Source organism: Tauraco erythrolophus, chromosome 1, assembly GCF_009769465.1.
Source record: "Tauraco erythrolophus isolate bTauEry1 chromosome 1, bTauEry1.pri, whole genome shotgun sequence".
In the NCBI taxonomy this organism is placed as follows: Eukaryota; Metazoa; Chordata; class Aves; order Musophagiformes; family Musophagidae; genus Tauraco; species Tauraco erythrolophus.
Window position 1 is genome coordinate 36137104 of NC_141465.1, and position 18507 is coordinate 36155610.

An 18507-nucleotide genomic window follows, 5' to 3' on the forward strand; every position below is an offset into this window, starting at 1 on the left:
GTGATTGTGAGGGGTTCAGTGAACTCTTTCTTCTTTCAGGTTACAAGACCCTTTTGAAAGGAATTTCAGGGAAGTTCAGCAGTGGAGAGCTTGTTGCAATTATGGGTCCTTCGGGAGCTGGGAAGTCAACACTCATGAACATTCTGGCAGGATACAGGTCAGTAGCAATGAAAATCCCAAGTAAGATAAGATCACCTAACCTGATGGCTTCTTGGAGACAACAGCAAAAGAAGTCTTACCCCACTTTTGTAGAAAACAGGTATTTCACAGATTTTGAATTAGATTCTTATTGCTTTATTTTTTCTGGATGTCCTGTTTGGTCACTTAGGATTTATCTGTTAAGAAGTCAGATCCAAAAATAGGAAGCAATTTAAAGTCCAAAACACCAAAAATTTCTCCTTTCTAGCTATGTAACGAATCTGACTCTGTCTTATATTTGTGATATTTTTTAAATCACACACTTGAAAAAAATGACTCTTTTAGTTGCCACTTCCATAATGTTGATATCTTCTTGACCAAACTGCAACGTGTGAAGTGACTGTGGTACATCTTCCTGAATCCCATGTTGTATGGCCAAATACAAAGTGTCTCTGTATTGTTGTCATTAGGGTGTAAGGAATAGGATAGAGAAACAAAACAAAAAAAAATCTCTTGAGTGGCTTGATATTTTTTCAGACATTCATGTAAGACAGCACACATTTTGTACTAACTTTGAGTAAAATTTTCAGCAGCGTTGTATGAAGCCTCTTATGAAAGAGAACGTAGTCATGCAATAAATTAGTTTCTATCCACTGCATCTATTTTTTTCCATAGTGGGCAATAATTACCTAAGAATTCCACATACTGAGGCCTGTGGCAGCACAAGTGAAGGCAAGATTCACCCCTGGTTGTTTTCTTGGTTGTTTCAGAGAGACAGGAATGAAAGGAGAAATTCTCATTAATGGACAGCCTCGTGACCTGCGCTCTTTTCGCAAAGTCTCCTGCTACATCATGCAAGATGACATGCTCCTTCCGCATCTGACTGTCCAGGAAGCTATGATGGTGAGCTTTGTTTCTTGCTCTAATTTATTTGAGTGGGAGAAAATGGAAAAATCTTTGTGTATTGTGCATATGTTCTTGCTGCTGGTAATACCATAGGCTGTTATCTCTATTTGATCCCACTCAGTGAAAGTGCTTGGACTTCGATGATGCTTTGAATTCCATTTGAGGCTCATACTTCTAGGGTTTGTCTGACCTTCTTTAGCTTTATCATTTTCAGTTTGTGACCAACATTATGATTTGGAAGAAGATCTAAGGCTGTGCTCCTTAGACCTCCCAGGGAATCGAACTTGCAATTCTGCACAGAATGAGCCTTTGTACGCACCAATTTTTCCTTAGGTAGTGGTTGAGTAATCTTGTCTCTCCATTTCTCCCCATCTCCCATGTTCCGACTGCAAAGTGCCATTTGACTTGAGCTTGATCTCGCTGCTGCTTCTACTCTTTCGTGCCTTTTCTTTAATAAAGGCATTGTATAAATCTCTTCCAGTTCTTCACAGGAAAACAACAAGAACAGAATAATCCAAAGACTTACAGACAATGTAAATTCTTCTTACTGTTTTTCATAGCGTTAAGAAGTTTACTAATTGCTAGCTTGACCAATTGATCTAGAAGTGCCTGTTGCTCAGTTTGAGAAATGAGCCAGTTTTTCTCAGATGATGTTGTGAAAATAAGGCTTTGGTTACTCATACTATATGTCAGCATGAATTCACAAATTTTAAGGCCAGAAGAAATCACTGTAGTTTTTATGTGGCTAATTTTCTGCAAAGGCTCTTCTCTGTGAGGAAGTTTTTCTTCTTTATTACTTGCATGTCGTAGTCAGAATCCCATAGGACATTTTTGTAGAATTGGGCCCAGATGATACTTGCTGTCTAAATTAATCAATCAAGGCTCTGACAAAAATAATTGCTTAACAGTTTAATTGCTTCTAATAAGGGTTAATCATAATGTTTTGTGGAGCTGCCACTTAGGACAGCAGATGACATCTTTCACAAGATTATTTATTTCTGTACTCATTTGTTCACATCCTGGAGAATGGCAGAGTTTTTTGGTTATCCTTATGATATGGATGAAGCACAAATAAACTGTGATTCTAGCATTGCCTGGGAAGTGAGTGGCTATAAAAAAACATGACTCTCCATCTTCCTCTCAAGCTCTTTGACTAGTAGAATGGCCTTTCTTTCTAATATGCTTTTTGTCAGATGCTTGAGTGATTGCTTAAGTCAGATTATACTCAGTTACCTACTGCACAGGTGTATGATGCTTGTGATTTGGACACTATAGCTCAACTTAAACTTTCCCGACTGGGTTGGAAGAAGTCGTTTAAATAGTACGTTGGGATGTTGTGCCTGAGACAGCCATTGTAACTAGCTGTTGTGCTTCAGACCATTTCAAACTCAAATTCCATTGTACTGCATTCCAGGTGTCTGCTCATCTGAAACTTCAAGAGAAGGATGAAGGCAGGAGAGAAATGGTATGTACGCTGTCTATCAAACTGAGAATTTTTTAGGTTGCCAAAGAGGTCAATGAAGTCAGCTCTGTAAAGCGGACGTTTTTATCTAACATTGAATTGCATTGGACTTGTAATGATAGAATAAATCCTAACCTCAAAGTTGACAGGTATCATTATGAGGGAACGTTTACTACAGTCTATATGAAAATTCCTTTCTGTAGGAGACTGAGTAGATAATTGTGAAAGATCTACTGAAATGAATCCACAGGTTTCGTAGGATTCTTTTCAATGTACCTTTGCACCTTAGATTCTCTTAGATGCATTCTTAGATGCATGTCTGAGGGCTCAGGCATCTCGTGTGTGGCGAGATAGAGCAGTCATATCTGGCAGTGGTGAGTGTAGACCTTAATTTTTCCAAGGATTGATCAAAAACTCAGCAGTTCTTGTAACCGCTGCAGAAATTCCTGTGCTTGTGTTTGAAAGCTTTGATCCTTATGGCAGTGCTGGTAGGCCTGCTGTTGCACTGGACAAGTTAATGCAGTTGCAGTTTTGGTGCATTTTGTGCTCCCAAAGCCATGGGCTGAGGAAACCCTTCGTGAGCAGATTAGGAAATGGTGCAAGTGACTGGAAGAAGCCACCTTGTGGGGCTCAGCTGAAACCAAGCTGTGCAGGAGGAGAGGAGATGAGGGGACACAGGACATGAGGAGATTGTGGCATACTGTCTCAGGAACGTGAGAGGCTTCCTGCTCTTCCCCAGATGCCAATTTTATTCTTTTTTTAAATTTGATGGAGGCCTGAACTTGACTTGTTGAACCATTTCAGAGGAGTCTCTTATTCCAGTAAAAGACACCTCTGGCAGTAGCTGGCATGTGATTCCTAAGCAGAGGTTTATAAAGGAGGAAGTGAAACTGCTTCTGACCAGCCTGGTGACCTGAAATGTGACAGCTGTTTTTGTGGCTGTCTTTTGTCTGTATTTATTTCCAAATTGCAACATTTGACATTTCTTCAATCTCAGAGAATTCTTGAAAACCAGAAGGAGCTCCAGAGAGGGAAGATTAAAGGAATCAACATATGTTTTATAGCTTAAGATTGCTTTTATTTTCTCAAATGCTTTTTTTTTAAATAAGCTAAACACAGATTTTTTATTAGAAAATACATTTGTTTAGAAACAGCTGTTAATTTTTTTCTACTTTGAAAGCGTTAATTCATTTACACTTTAGTAAGTTAGGCCAAGCAAGTTAATTCACTCGTTCACACTGTCACTGTAATTAAAAACAGCTCTTTGAGGAAAAAACTGTGCTGTACGCATTTATTCAACACATATTAGAAGACAGTCATTTTCTGGTTAGTATTACTGGCCTGTGCTGGACTAAATTGTTGCATTGTTGTAAATTGTAAGACAAATGTTTATCATAGATAAATTTTATGAACTTACACACTTGTGTTAGCAGGACTACAGATGTTTGTTTAAAATGGGGACAAGTGAAAAATCCTTCAGTGAACCATAGTTTATGTTTCTAGTTGACCTAGGTTGTGCTGCCCATGTACCCTAGAGACCTTCCTAGAGATAAAGGGAAGGAGGCAGTTGGGCTCTTCTCTCTGAGAATGAGAGTTAGTGGGTTTTGTTCTTTTTTTCTGCCCCTCTCACTGAGAGAGGTAGCTCCTGGAAATGGAAGTCAAGACAATTGAAGAGTCAGGCCTTGGTTGATCTTACCATGCTAGCCACGCTTTCTGGAAAACACCCTCCATCCAAGCAACTGTGACTTTAAAAAATGACAGGCTCCTTTTCCTATATTTCAGTGAAGTATTAAATGTCTGGGCTTTCTTTCTGCCATTTAAGTGGTAGATTTTTTAATTGCATGAGCAATGTAGCTTGGATTCACTCATTTTTATGTCCATGTTTTTACTGATGCCAGGGAGTTATTTTCCACATATAGGGCTGCCAGGACGGATCTACTATCACTGAAACAGAAAAAAATTATAGTAGCTGGGATTGTCTTTTGCTCCAAAGACCTTGGGACAAACTGTGCCCTTCCTGAGGCTATGCCTTGAGGAAATCCCAAACATCTGAGAGTACATGTGACAACTGAGTTGGCTCTGAGGAGAATGAAAACACTTAAAATCAATGGCCACACTTTAAAGAGTAGACTTTGAAGAAGAGATGATGAGATAAGAGCAGGTCATTGCTCTATAGAAACCACTGATTTTTATTATAGAGTTCTCTAGTCCCTTGTAAATATCGCCTAGAAGTTCGTGTGTGAAAGAAGCTCTTCGGTTCAGTTTGCAATAATTCCTCACATGCTGCGAAGCTCTGTCGATATTGGTGGCATATCCAAGGGGTGCTATAGAGGAGCTGTTTTGCCACTCCATTCTCACAAGTAAGGCTTACATGTTGAGACAGGTCATGTACGACAAAAAGTAGAATTTGGGTTGAAATAGTAAATGGTAGGCTGCTAAGCCTCACAGAATCTAATAAATGCTTAAGATCCACCTTTGCTACATTAGATGGGAAAAGGCTTCAGTGTATGAATGGTGAAACAAGACCATGAGCCAATTTACATTCTCAGGAAAATCAGTAAAGAGGCTTTTCTTTTGTGCTAACAATTTAAATGACACGTTGTTGTGTTTCCTCTAGGTAAAGGAAATATTGACAGCCCCTTGGTTGCTGACATGTGCCAATACGAGGACTGGGAGTCTTTCTGGAGGCCAGAGAAGCGTCTTGCCATTGCTTTGGAGCTGGTGAACAATCCCTCCTGTTATGTTTTTTGATGAACCAACCAGGTACTTCAAGGCCAAAAATTAAAGATAAGCCAATATTGCTTTATATAGTAGAACAGTGCTGCAGAAAGGTTATTCACCTCTAAGTCCTTGGAAAGGCTCATTTTGTGTTGCCTCTAAGTACTGAATAAGGCCACAGGAAATAATTTGATTTGGATACTTAGTGCCTTGGGTCACTGCTGTAACTGGCAGACCGTGGAGCTGTAAATAATTTTTAAGGGAGACACAAACTGAAACTGGAAGGGAGAGAGGAGAGGAAATTATTTTCAGACTGTGACATGAGTTTTCTTTTTCAAGCAAAGATAGATTGAATATTAGCATTTTAAAAAGTGTGTGACTTTTAGTAATGAATGTAACATATTTAGAATCGAATTCTATAATCAGTCTAGGAGGAGGCTGAGAGAACTATGAATATGTATCTATTCATTAAAGTTGGGAGCATTTAAATCTGCAGTCTTAAAATGTAGAAGTCCCCTTAGGCAGCTTTGAGAATACTCTTATTTTTCATTCTCAGGCATGCTTCCAACTTAATTAAAAGATTGATTGAGAAATACAAGCATAAGGTTGGCATATGATAAAATTAAACTGCGACAGAGAAAATTTATAAAAGGGTAATAGTGAGAGGACTAAAGTAGCAAATATGTGTGCTAGTTTTGAGTGGTGCCTATGGACCTGTGGATAACAAGCTGCTTCTTTCCTTTTATTCAGTGGCTTGGATAGTGCATCATGTTTTCAGGTTGTCTCTCTAATGAAGGCTTTAGCCCAGGGTGGCAGGTCCATCATCTGCACGATTCACCAGCCGAGTGCTAAACTGTTCGAGTTGTTTGACCAGGTATTATTCTCAAACTCTTTCTCTTTATGTGGGGTTTAGACAGATTATACTTTCAAGGCTACATTCTTTAAGTAAAACCATGAATAATTCTAGTTATGGTTCCAAATCAAACAAAGAAATTAAATAAGAGCAAAATATACTTTTTGATTATATATTTTTCTTCTTTGCTGCCCCATTTCCATTATTTACATGTAATGTTTTTAGAGAATCTGGCTGGTGTGTTTGTGACATCATGATTATCCCACTTGTGTTTTTCACGCCTTCACCCACCACTGCTCCTGGGCTGTCAGTAAAGTAAATCAGAGTAATTTAAGAGCAAGAGGCTTTAGTGCCAATGTCTACAATGTTGCTAGTACACATTCTCATCCTAACTACACAGGTGTAAATTCAGAAGAGTTATTCATGTGAAATAATAATAATTGAAATGAGTCAGTTGGAGATCTTTTCTCCAACCTAACAACAGGATGTGGACCATGCGTGTTTAGGTTAGATTTAAATTTACTTTAGTCTTGTCAGGAGATTTAAGTTAGACCTGTGAAAGCTAAAGAAAATATACTACACCGTAGGTAAACAAGCTCTTGCAGATTGCCAGTCTGGCAAGGAGGTTTATTTAAAGTCAATAGTGTGGCTAAAATTAAGAATAATCAAGCTGTTTCCCCATTGCTGTGCTGTTCCACCTCTCCTTTCATCCCTACATTCACCAGCCTGGTCCGCAGCCCAAAATATCCTTAATGTGTGGAAATTAGGTAGCTTGGCTATACAGTTTCTTGCCTATTTTCAGCATGTGTCTAAGACTGGAATGAGACTGTTTCTGTGTTAATGTGCTTTAAGTCCGGAGGGAATGTTTGCAGAATTCAAACCTTAGGGCATTTAGTTTTCCATTAGCTGTAATTCCATGCAAAGGTAGTTCCAAGTGGTGACAAATCTTCACAAGGTGTTCTTCCCACAGGGACAACAAGAGGTCATTAGGTTCATGGATTGCTGTCATAGATAGCAGGTTTGACTACTTTGCTACTATTTAATCTTTTTTTTTTTTTTTTTTTCCTTTTTTCTTTGCTTTTCCTTGTTTTTCAGCTCTATGTTTTAAGTCAAGGTCAATGCATTTACCGTGGGAAGGTATTAAACCTAGTCCCTTACTTGAGAGATTTGGGTTTGAATTGCCCAACCTACCACAATCCAGCAGATTTTGGTAAGGAACATTTGAATAGTTTATTTAATTTATTTTGTATTTGATTAGCACCTTCAGGATAAGGGGGGACCATGGTGTGTTTTATACTTTTGCAGATATATACATATGTGTACATGTACGTACCAAAATTCAAATAAATTATGCCATTTTTTTCTAAGTGGTTTGAATGCCATCTAGTGGTAAAATTGAGTGAATATTTCTCTCTAGTGGAAGTGCAGGTCCAGGAAATGAAAGGTAAAACATATTGCTTAGTGTTTCTTAGAAATTAATCTTAGTGGGTTTCACAGGGGCTCTAGCATTCTGACTTTTATCTTGAACATTATGACTGTGGTATTGTACAGCTAATAGCATTGAGGGTTTTTTTCATTGTTGTTTCTTAATTCCAAAGATTCTGATTCCAAAGAAGCAGTAAGGACCACAAAAATAAGCTTTTGTAATTTTGATTACGAAGACAATCCCGTATCCACTCCCTTTCCTCTAAATGGTTCATTTAACTTCCGGGATGAAGAGAACTCTCTGAAAATTTATAGAAAGATACATTTAAATTATGTGTGTTTACATATGAATTTCCATGTGGCATTTTAGAGCCTGTTTTAGGCAAAACTCCTATTTCTGTCAGTGCAACAGAATCAAGGGATCTAATAATAAGGCTTGTAACCAGTCAGTATAGTAACCAGTAACTTACCTTCTGGTTTGTGTAGTTATGGAAGTAGCATCTGGTGAATATGGAGACCAAAACAGCCGGCTGGTAAGGGCAGTACGAGAGAGGATATGTGACACAGACTACAAGAGAGATGCTGGCGGTGAGAATGAGTTGAATCCCTTCCTCTGGCACCGGCCCCTCTGAAGAGGTATTTTGTATATCAGAACTAACAGGCATGGCTTGAGGTTGGAGGGGGAAGAAGAGAATTTAAATCCTCAGTCAATGGAGGAGGTTTCTGGGCACATTCAGCTGATGAGAGTGGGGTTTTGTGAATGAAAACTAAGCAAGATACTGCAAAGAAAGAAGTTTATTCTTTTATGTGTTTCCGCAGGATTCCTCCTCCACAGAAGGCTGCCACAGCTTCTCTGCCAGCTGCCTAACCCAGTTCTGTATCCTCTTCAAAAGAACTTTTCTCACCATCATGAGGGATTCGGTAAGACTGCCTTTGTAGTGACTTTCTTAGCCAAAAGGGTCCATTCAGTTGGTTGGGAGGTAGCATAATATGCCTCAAAGGTTCTGTCCAGCAGCCCGTGCATGAAGATTGTCACTGAATTTCAAAGGGAAGAGACTGATCTTTCTGTCCTACTATTAACTGTACCATCTTCATTGTGAACAACTGTTTTCTTCAGAGGAACTCGGAAGCCTAAAAACCTAAAGCCTAAATCCCCTCTGTGCTGGCAGGTCCCTTATACAGTTATTTATCCTACTGAAAATTGAGTGGCAGGTTGTACTGGTGTGTCACAAAATTAGTTTTTCCAGAAAATTCAGAGTGGCAGAGATAATTTCAGTGTGACGAAAGGTTAATACTTAAAGTCTTTACTTTTCCTCATGAAACAGAAAATTGGTAAATAAAATTTTACTTATCTGAAAAGGGAACATTTCTGTTTTCATATATTTGTTATCAAGATGAAGTAAGTGTCGTAAAGAAACTCTTAATTTCCAAGTTAAAAAAGATACTTTTCACCTTTTATCTTTAAAATAAACCACTCCCTTCAAAATCACAACCGTGCAGTTTTCATGTAAGTTGGTTAAATGTTTTGAGTGCCTAGTTTGCATTATCAAAATGCAATTAAGTTGTTGAATTTTGCCTTCCTGCAGTCTGTAATAGTTTGCATATCTGATCTAGTACCAAATATTTGGTCAAAATAAATTGACACACTCATGTGGGAGGGCCGTTGTAATCCAAAGCGTACATACAGCTTCACGTTCTCCATGTTGCTCAAGTAGCGGATCAGAATGTCTCTGGTACATGGCAGGGGGGTTGGAACTAGATGATCTTTGAGGTCCCTTCCAACCCTAACCATTCTATGATTCTATGGTACACATGGAGAGTATATCTCAGAGGCATGCGAGCACTAGCCATGGATCATGCAGTCTTCAACTCATCTCCACCAAGGGGAAACTGTAACTTGTTTTCTGATGTGTAGATGGAAGAACAGTATTGTTTTTAAGATTTTTTTTCCTGCTCAACTGTAAAGGCTTGCAGTTGTTCCACATTTATTATTTCTTTTGTTCTTCCACACCTCTTATAGGAATGCTGTATTGTAGAGAAGGCAAAAAGGGCTGATTTATGCCTGATTATGCTGGTTTGGTCTATACAAGCCTGAAATACCTTTTCTGCCTCCCTTCTGCTCTGGGAAATTTATTTTTAGTGAGGGAGAAAGTCTGCTTGCCCTGATGAATGAGTGCCGGTGGCTCCATGACATTGTCAGACAGCAAGATTTCAGGTTGCAGCATTTGCAGTTTCTACCTCTGTTTACAGGAAGAAAATTTCTGTACTCTAATAGGCAGGTGTCTGATTCACACTGGGAAGCTTATTACAGTAAGTTTTCCTTAGCTGAAGCGCGGTTTGCCAGTAGAAAATAACATTTCTATATAATTTCTTCTGGACATAAGTACTCCTTTTCTGCAATCTGTATATCTGATTTCAGTCATATTGCCATTGTTTTTTGAGCCCAGACTTTCTTATCAGAAATACTACTCATTCCTTGCTTGTAGGTCCTGACACACTTGCGTATCACCTCACACATTGGTATTGGACTGCTCATCGGCTTGCTCTACTTAGGCATTGGCAATGAAGCTAAGAAAGTCCTCAGCAACTCTGGCTTCCTTTTTTTTTCCATGTTGTTTCTTATGTTTGCTGCCCTCATGCCAACTGTCCTTACATGTGAGTACCAGTCATACTGTTAAATCAATGGACAAGGTGATTGCAGTAATCTGGAGGGTGTCGTAATGTATCTGTTTGGTATAAGATAATACTTGATTTGTGCTTCTACTTCTAAGACAGGTGTGGGGGTTAGTCTTGCACTCACTGAACTGCTGTGTAGAGGCAAGAGAGAGAGGCTGGCCCAGTGGCACCTTTCTCTCCTCAGTTTTGACAGTGTTTCTTAAGCCCGACAGTTCACTGTTACAGTCCTGGACTGGAACTTCCCCTTTTCCTAAGACACCAGTGCATCTCAGCTTGTGGTGGGTCTTAAGGAAGCTGTAATAGTTTCTCTAGGACTTCTAAGTCATGACTTTTGCATGGGATCAGCATATTCCTGTGGTGTCAGAAGCAAACTCTTGCAGTATGGACTGTTTGATGCTTTCTCTGGGAGTGCCGTTACTTTGGATTCCCTGTTGGACCAAAAGGAGTTACCAGATTCTTTAAGTTTTAACAGCATTTTTATTTCAGAAAGCTTCCTTGAAGGAGTTTCCCGTCATCTGTAGTAGGCTGGTACATATCCTAGTGAGCAGCTCTCAGGGTTGACCTCTTACATTTCATTGCAATCATTGAAAGTATGGTTGGCTGTCAGAGGCCTCAGAGTTCCAGTCTCACTATGGGACAGCAGCAGTTCAGGATTAGATATGGATAAACTATGTTGTTATGTACAAGAATATTGCACACTGACAACCTAACATAGTAGTTTGTGTTCTCTGCAGTTCCTCTTGAGATGGGAGTATTTCTTAGAGAGCATCTGAACTACTGGTACAGCCTGAAAGCCTACTATCTCGCCAAAACCATGGCGGATGTTCCTTTTCAGGTATATGCTCTTCTCTTCAAGAAAACAAGAAACATTGAAGTTTATGGCAAGTCCACTTGCCAAGAAGATGGGTGCTGGTATTTATCCATCTGAATAGCGAAGGAACTGTCCGTATGTGTGTGCTGAAGCTTCAGGTCCAGATCAGAAGCACCCTAAGAGTAAACAGCAGGACTTCACCAAAACTGAGACCCCACCCAGTATTTTTTGAATAAACAGATGACAGGGGAATTAAAGAGGGCTGTAAGTGAGTGGGATCTGTTTTCTAATGCCCAAGTAGTAAGATAGATATCACAGTCTGTGGCAGATGTATTTATTTTCCTCAGCCATGCCTGTCATGTAACGGAAAGGCTGAGCGCTGTGGGTTGACTAGAACTGTTTTTATCTTATTCAGAGTAACAGTGAATGTTTGGCTTTAATGGACTAACTCCATGTGTATCTCCTTGCAGATCATGTTTCCTGTGGCTTACTGCAGCATTGTGTACTGGATGACTTCACAGCCCTCTGATGCACTCCGATTTGTCCTCTTCGCAGCCTTGGGAACCATGACATCTCTGGTAGCTCAGTCACTGGGTCTTCTCATAGGTGCAGCCTCTACATCTCTGCAGGTACTGATGGTGTTTTGTGGTTTCATAGGAACCCAGAGATAGCTGTATGGCCCTTTGTCCCAGAGGGGTTGTAGAGAGGACAGGCTTGGGTTGGGCCAAGATCTGTCTTCCCCACCGAAGCCACCCAGCTGAAGATGTTCCTTATCCTCTTCATGTTTTAGGAACAGTTGAAGCTACTGTTCATGTGGGGTTAAGGAGGAGGGAAGTCTGTGTGTCCTCAGTGAGGAATGAGTGAGAAAGCATAATATTTAGGAAGAGTAGTCTCATACCCAGAGAAGAAAGGGAATCACAGTGCCCATCTTGTTCTATAGACTTGGTGGGTTCAAGTTCTTTAAAGGACAAATCCCAGTACAGCAGCAGCATCAACTAGTAGAATGGTTTAGGAAGAGGAGAGGGACTTCTTTTCCTCCAATAACAGCATCTAATCTCCCCCTCACAAGAAACCTTGTCCAAAAAATTCAGTAATTTCCTGGTATTTGGAAGTGTGATAATTTTGGGGAGTAGCATTATAAGAAGGACTTGAATGGCATTGCTCTCCACTGCCTAAAGAGTAAGTTTGTGCTGCCTATTTGGATTTGGCACAGGAGAGAGGATTTGCCGTAGATCTGATTTTTTGGGGGCTGATTTTCTCTCTGGAGGTCAGGAAATTAGATGAAAGAGCAAGTTAATTTTTTTTTTTTTTTTTTCTCTGGCTGTCTGACAAGAGACTGTCCATTCCTTCTCTTCACAGGTGGCCACTTTTGTGGGCCCAGTTACTGCCATCCCGGTGCTTCTGTTTTCTGGGTTTTTTGTCAGCTTTGATACCATCCCAACATACCTCCAGTGGATGTCCTACATTTCCTATGTCAGGTACTGCTAGAGAGGCCATTAACCTCCCATTTTGGAAATGCCGTTTGTTTGCCTTTGCTTGCTTGGTTATTTTGGGTGCCAAAGAGACTTAAGTTCACAGCACATTCTTTTAGAGTATAAATGTGCATATGATGTATACCACGTTTTCTCACTGCCTTTTAGGTTGCATATGATGTGGAATAAATAGGAACATTCAGTACAGATTATCGGCCGTAAGTCCATGTCAGTTCCCTTGAATTCAGTGGGATTGCACAGCGTGCACATCTCCCTGGATTTTGCAGTAGTGGATTTCTGAAATAATAGAGACAGTATGCCCAACTGAGAAATTGATGCCAGCACCTCATTTTGGAAGAAAATGCTGTATATGTCACTGCTCTATGCTAGGTGTACCTGTTGGATAAGACCTGGTTTTAAGTTTTGCCATGGCACTGCCACAAGAGGCACGGGATTTGTGTCATCTCTAATCTAAACTAGCATTTTAAGAACCAGAGGCACATTATATCCTGTGTCTCTCACTCTCACTGTCTGAGACAGCTGTCTTAAGATGGCATGATTGCCATCAGGAAACCTCTGGAGGCTAGCACGGAGGGATAGTTTAGACTAGACACTTCAAATGTTTATAGCTGAAATTAGGTAAGGTGGTTTTTCCCACCTCTCTTTTCCCTATGCTACCCAAGCTGCACTATTACTGAGAAAACCCCAGCTAAAATATCTTCTCATTTGGCAAATGAGGTCTTTCACTGAGACCTATCAAAGATTAAGAGACCACACCCCCTGAATTAGTAGCTAGAATTCAAGACGAGGCCTTAGACTGTTGTCGAGCCCATGTAAAGGTCTCCTGAAGCCAGCAGGAGCTCTCATACACATGGGGTCCATGATAGTGTTATCTCCTCTCAAAGTCAAATCCTAAGTGCACCCAGTACCAGAGGAGACATGGGAATTGTGTGTTGTTAGTGAAACTACAGCACATGGAAGGAAAGGGAAGAGACATTCTAGACTGATGCCAGTTTTAATATATTTCTGACTTCAAACCATAATTGTATTTTTGTGGCTTAATTTCAAAACATGGAATTAATGATGTCATTTTTAAAAGGGGAATTTCTGAATATGGGCTGAAAGTAGTCTGCTTTGTGTTTTAACATTTTTCTTTGGAGAAATTGCCTTATAACTGGAAGCAGTTAAAGGCAAAACTTCTATCCTTGTTCAGTGTTATGTAAAATGCCAGTGACATGTCATTTGCTTGATTGTAACAGGGATAGAACTTGCCCCGAGACACACGTGTCGGAATGATATTGAACCTCTCGGCATTTCCAGCTGAGCTGTCATAGGGATTGTATTGCTGGTGGAGTATTTCTAAATAGATCATCTTCTTTCCAGATACGGGTTTGAAGGAGTTATTCTCTCCATCTATGGACTGGATCGAGAAGATCTGCATTGTGACAAAGATGATACTTGCCATTTTCAAAAATCAGAGGCCATTCTGAGAGAACTGGATGTAGAAAATGCCAAACTTTACCTGGACTTCATCGTTCTTGGAATTTTCTTCTTCTCTCTGCGCCTAATCGCCTATTTCGTTCTCAGATACAAAATCCGAGCAGAGAGGTAAAGAAAAAACAGCTAAAACAATGCAGTAGGAAGATCTTTAGACATGCAGTAGAGGGCACTTGACATTGTCTCACTGTGGCAGGCCAGTCTCCAGTGCCCAGCTAGATGCTGTTACGACCTAGCCCATAGAGAACCACAACGGGATAGCGGACATATAGTGTTAAGCCAATCAGTCCAGTTGGGTTGGGTCATGTTTTCATTACACTTTCTAGCTTTAACTAGGAAGAAGAAACAGAAGGGAATTCTACACTGCAGAATACCGATACTGAGGCAGTGTAACTGTAATAAAAAACCTGGCCGCGGGAACTTTCCTTATGAAAACCAATTTTATGATAAGGTAATACTAGTCCTGGTAGCCAGAATAGTATAATGTCATCTATAGTTGACCAGGTATTGAAATGCAAAATGGAGAATGCAAAGAAAATAGGATTCTCTCATCTTTTTAAATTCAGAGTTTCATCTTTCTATGTATTATTTTGCAATTCTTTTCCACAGAATTACCCCTTTCTGGCCAAAAGTCTGTAAATGTATTAATAAGGTAAAGATATCTTTTTAATATGGATACTTTTTTTAAGACAAACCTAAAGTGATTCAAGTCATTATTTTTGTTTCTGTCTAAATTTAGAATTCTGGTGCTTTACTTGTCGAGCTGGTCTCATATCTGAAAATTGTAATGATAAGAGAAAAAGGCAGATCCTGAGCCTGCACTAAACCTGTGGTCCATTTTTGGAAGCAACAGTAGATAGCACAGGCAGTCAGACATGTTCAAGCTGTTGCTGAATGACTGAAAAAACGTTCTTTTGCAGTGTCTTTTAAATCCTCAACATTTGTGATATTTAAAATACTAACTCTGCTCATTATCTGTTTGATCTACCTCCTGCAAATGGAAAAATTAAAGCACTCCAAGGCTCGTTTTTTCTTAAATTGCGAAAGCAGAATCTATCCCTAAAGCCTGAATGATTGTTAAAGCCTGATGGAGCACAAGAGCTATCCAGAGCTCAAAGCTTGGAGTGTTGTGTTAAAACACTTGTGACTGCCTTGTATGGCAGTGAAGGTTATATCTGCGACACGCTACACGCAGGACTCTCCTCAAAATATACAAATGACCTTGTAATACTGCAGGTCTAATTATGCCAAGCAGTTTTGTTCTCATCCTGAAGTCTACATGCGTAACACGGGAATTAATAGCTGGTTGATCTAAACAGCAATGAAATCATTAAAAGAAGTGTGCATTTGGTTTGCATATCTCACCTTTGTAAACTTGGCAGGTGCAATTCAGGTTCCAAGTTGAGGTGAATTTTATCAGTGATTTTCCTGGGTTTGGATTTTGAACCCAAAATGAAAGTGTGAGGCCCATACTTGTTCATTGGACACCCTGGTGAACTTCTGTGTGAATTCCATTATCTTCTGCCATTACTGTGCGTTTACCTTAGCGTCACAGACCTCCGAGTTAGACCTATAAATGCATTATTCCTATCAGGATGCCAAAGCCCTGTAGGTTGGAAGCAGCTCAATGTCAGCAAACCATTCAGGAGCTCAGCAGCTGGTGACAGTAGAGGAGATGCAGATGAACCTTGTGCATCTGCTGGTTGCCAGCAGTCAAAATTCACAAACTGTTTTCGAGGACTCCATGGCTATGTCTATACTAGTAAACAAAATAGTGCTAGGGGCAGCCCTGTTAGTCCTCAGGCAACTGAGGCTAATAGGAATGGTCCCTGTACTATACTAATTTCCAAACAGAGCTCAAACATTGTCTGGAAAAGCTCTGGCTGCGCTGGGCTGCAGCTCTGCCATGTCACACTGAAGACAATTGTTTCCCAATTTTCCTGACCGGTGCCCAGGCTCTGTTTAATTTACCAATACAGACATAGACCGTGTGTATCTGTTAAACTCGGGATGCTTGAATTGAAACTGTGTTTCTGGAAGATTTTAAGTCACATGTTTTAGGAAGGTTAGCTGAACATTCCCTGAAAATAAGATTGACATGTGAAAGCAAGGTCAATCTTTACTGTAGAAGAAAAAAAAAGATCTCTACACAACCTCTTTGCGTAGTTTTGTTGCTGGTTTTTCACAAAATGTCCTGGAGCCAGTAGAGCTTTCATATAGCTCTGCAGCTTCTCCAGGCATAATCACAAGCGTGCATGGGCCTATATGGCTGTCAGATGTGAGAAATTAAGAATTTTAGCTATTCTAAAGAATACTCGTAACTGTGAACAGTTTTAAAATAAGTCACAAGCTGAAATCCCTTGGCACAACGTGCCTTGATTATTTCAAGACTCTCAAAATTTTTGAATGTTACAGACAGTTCAAATGCTGTTTGCAAGTGGACAAGAGACTACCTTGGCCAAATTTCTCTTTTGTTGCCTGCTGCTGCTCCAGCTGTAGGCTACCCGGGTATGAAAGAGCGTGGCATCCATGGCATTAAATACCTTCAGGGTTCATGTTTTGTGTTTACCAACACCGTTGACCAAATACTATGTTGAAAATCACTTGCAGTTTACCAGATGAAGTAACTTTGCTGATATTTCAACACTGTTAACTTACATGATGACAATACTGTCTTCTCCCATCTAGACTGATTTAGCAGTATGAGTTTCTTTGATACTGTCTTGTTATCTCTGTCTATTCCTCTGTCTGTAGACTTTCTTGTTTTACCTCTTTAGTCTGCAACAGGTACTGTAACTTTGTATTGTATTAGGTAGCCAGAAGTCTGGTCCTCCACGGGTGTTCCTAAGAAAATGCATGCTCTGGAATATTTTTTGTCACTCCTTTTTTGTTAGATATGCTTTTTCCCAGCCATCTGCTGGCAGCATTCATCTGAAAGTTAGTATTCTAGTGAATACTTTCAAACTGTAGTATCCCAGTAAAGAAAGAAAATAATTCTGTTGAAACTCAGTGCTACACCTAAATGAGATAATCATTCTTTCCCTCCTTAGCTCTAAAATTAAGTAATAGTGTATCTTTTGCCACTACTGTGCGGCAGAAGTGTTTAAAGTCCATCCCAATTATGTTTTCATATACTGCAAACATTTTTAACATAGTCTCAACTTGGCTTTTTTCTATTTATGTGGAAATAAAATCTAATGGACTGGTGTAAAATGCGTTCCTGGGTTAATGGACTGAGCATGCATGTGCTGTAGTGTTAAGCAAGCACACTGGGAAGCTCTGGAGGCTTCACGTAGAAGAATAATGAGGCCAGCAAGATTCTAAAGACTTCAAATCCTCAATTTTTATAGCCATATATAAATAGCCATAAACTGGTTGAAATGAATGCCATTATTACCAATCAAACCAGTCACAATCTGGCTAAAAGTTGCATAAGAGGCTAAAGGCTTAAATGTCCCTTCAAGACTGAATGTATGATTTTTCTTGGGATTGCAGGAAGACTTTAGTGTTCTGTTGGCCTCCTTGTTTTATTTGAATTTGTATTGTGTATGTTGCTTTGGTTACTCTGTGGATAAGTTAAGACTTTATGTGCTTCAAATGTTTTTTTGTTTTTCTTTGAGAAAACTTGCCCATAGTCTGAAAAACCCTGAAAATGTTTTTAAAAAACTTAAAACATTATTATTTACAATTAAATAAAAGATTTGGAAAGCAGATTCTGGTCAAATAAAAAATTGAAAAAATTTCATCTTGATGGATCAAGGGGAGTAACAGAAGAATATCTGGTGCTGAAATTCTGTCCACCCCTTAATACTTGGAGCCCAAGACATCTTTTTTTTTTTTTTTCATTAAAGGAGAGGAATGTCTATAACAGGGAGAGCTGGTTCTGTAAGAGGGAGATAATGAATACTTGAGACCACATACTAGATATATCCGATGACTGGCATTTTGATCTACTCTTTTGTGTCAAAGTCTGTGTTGTCAACGGAAATTAATGTTTCATTAAACATCTGTTTCTAGAAAGCAGTGTGGTACAGACAGACCTGTACCACCCCAGCGATAGTCCCAGAGGAGGTCCTGTCTGTCCTGTTTACTCAACAGCAGGTGGATGTTTTCGACTCCGATGCAGTCCTTTGAAGCCTTGTTCCCACAAAGTGCTTAAGTAGTTTAGTAACTTCTCGCATCTGCATCGTCTCATGTGAATCAAAGGAACAACTAATGTCTTTCAAATAAAGTCCAGGCTTAAGCACTTTGCTGGGTGAGGGCTGTATTGCACAGGAAGACTGAGATGTTGGCAGTCTAAACAGACTCGGAGACTGTACTGAAAAACTTCATTTGTTTTGGGTTAGTCTCTAGAGGATTACAGCTGTACAGTAGTCTTGAATTAATCTTTCAAATCACAAAATACTTCTTTTGAGGGGAAGAGGACAAGCATGAAGATGAGTGTATATTTTTCTGTATATTTACCGTTGTTTTGCATAATTGCTTTTGTTATCTGCATAGTTTCGGTAAGGAAAAATGAACTTTCTATTTTTTTTTTCCTCCTGTGCTA

At 39.6% G+C, this 18507-nt stretch overlaps 1 protein-coding gene across 1 annotated transcript in view; it reads left to right on the forward strand.

The window, feature by feature from the left end:
* Positions 1 to 14073, forward strand: part of ABCG1 (ATP binding cassette subfamily G member 1) — a 51107-nt gene extending 37034 nt beyond the window's left edge. Inside the window, 14 exon segments of the mRNA XM_086608290.1 lie at positions 40 to 157; positions 909 to 1041; positions 2459 to 2509; positions 5124 to 5269; positions 5975 to 6098; positions 7173 to 7287; positions 7989 to 8125; positions 8127 to 8138; positions 8322 to 8423; positions 9989 to 10157; positions 10913 to 11013; positions 11460 to 11618; positions 12349 to 12467; positions 13845 to 14073. Of these exon segments, the coding sequence (XP_086464416.1) occupies positions 40 to 157; positions 909 to 1041; positions 2459 to 2509; positions 5124 to 5269; positions 5975 to 6098; positions 7173 to 7287; positions 7989 to 8125; positions 8127 to 8138; positions 8322 to 8423; positions 9989 to 10157; positions 10913 to 11013; positions 11460 to 11618; positions 12349 to 12467; positions 13845 to 14073 (1715 nt within the window).
* The last annotated feature ends 4434 nt before the right edge of the window (positions 14074 to 18507 follow it).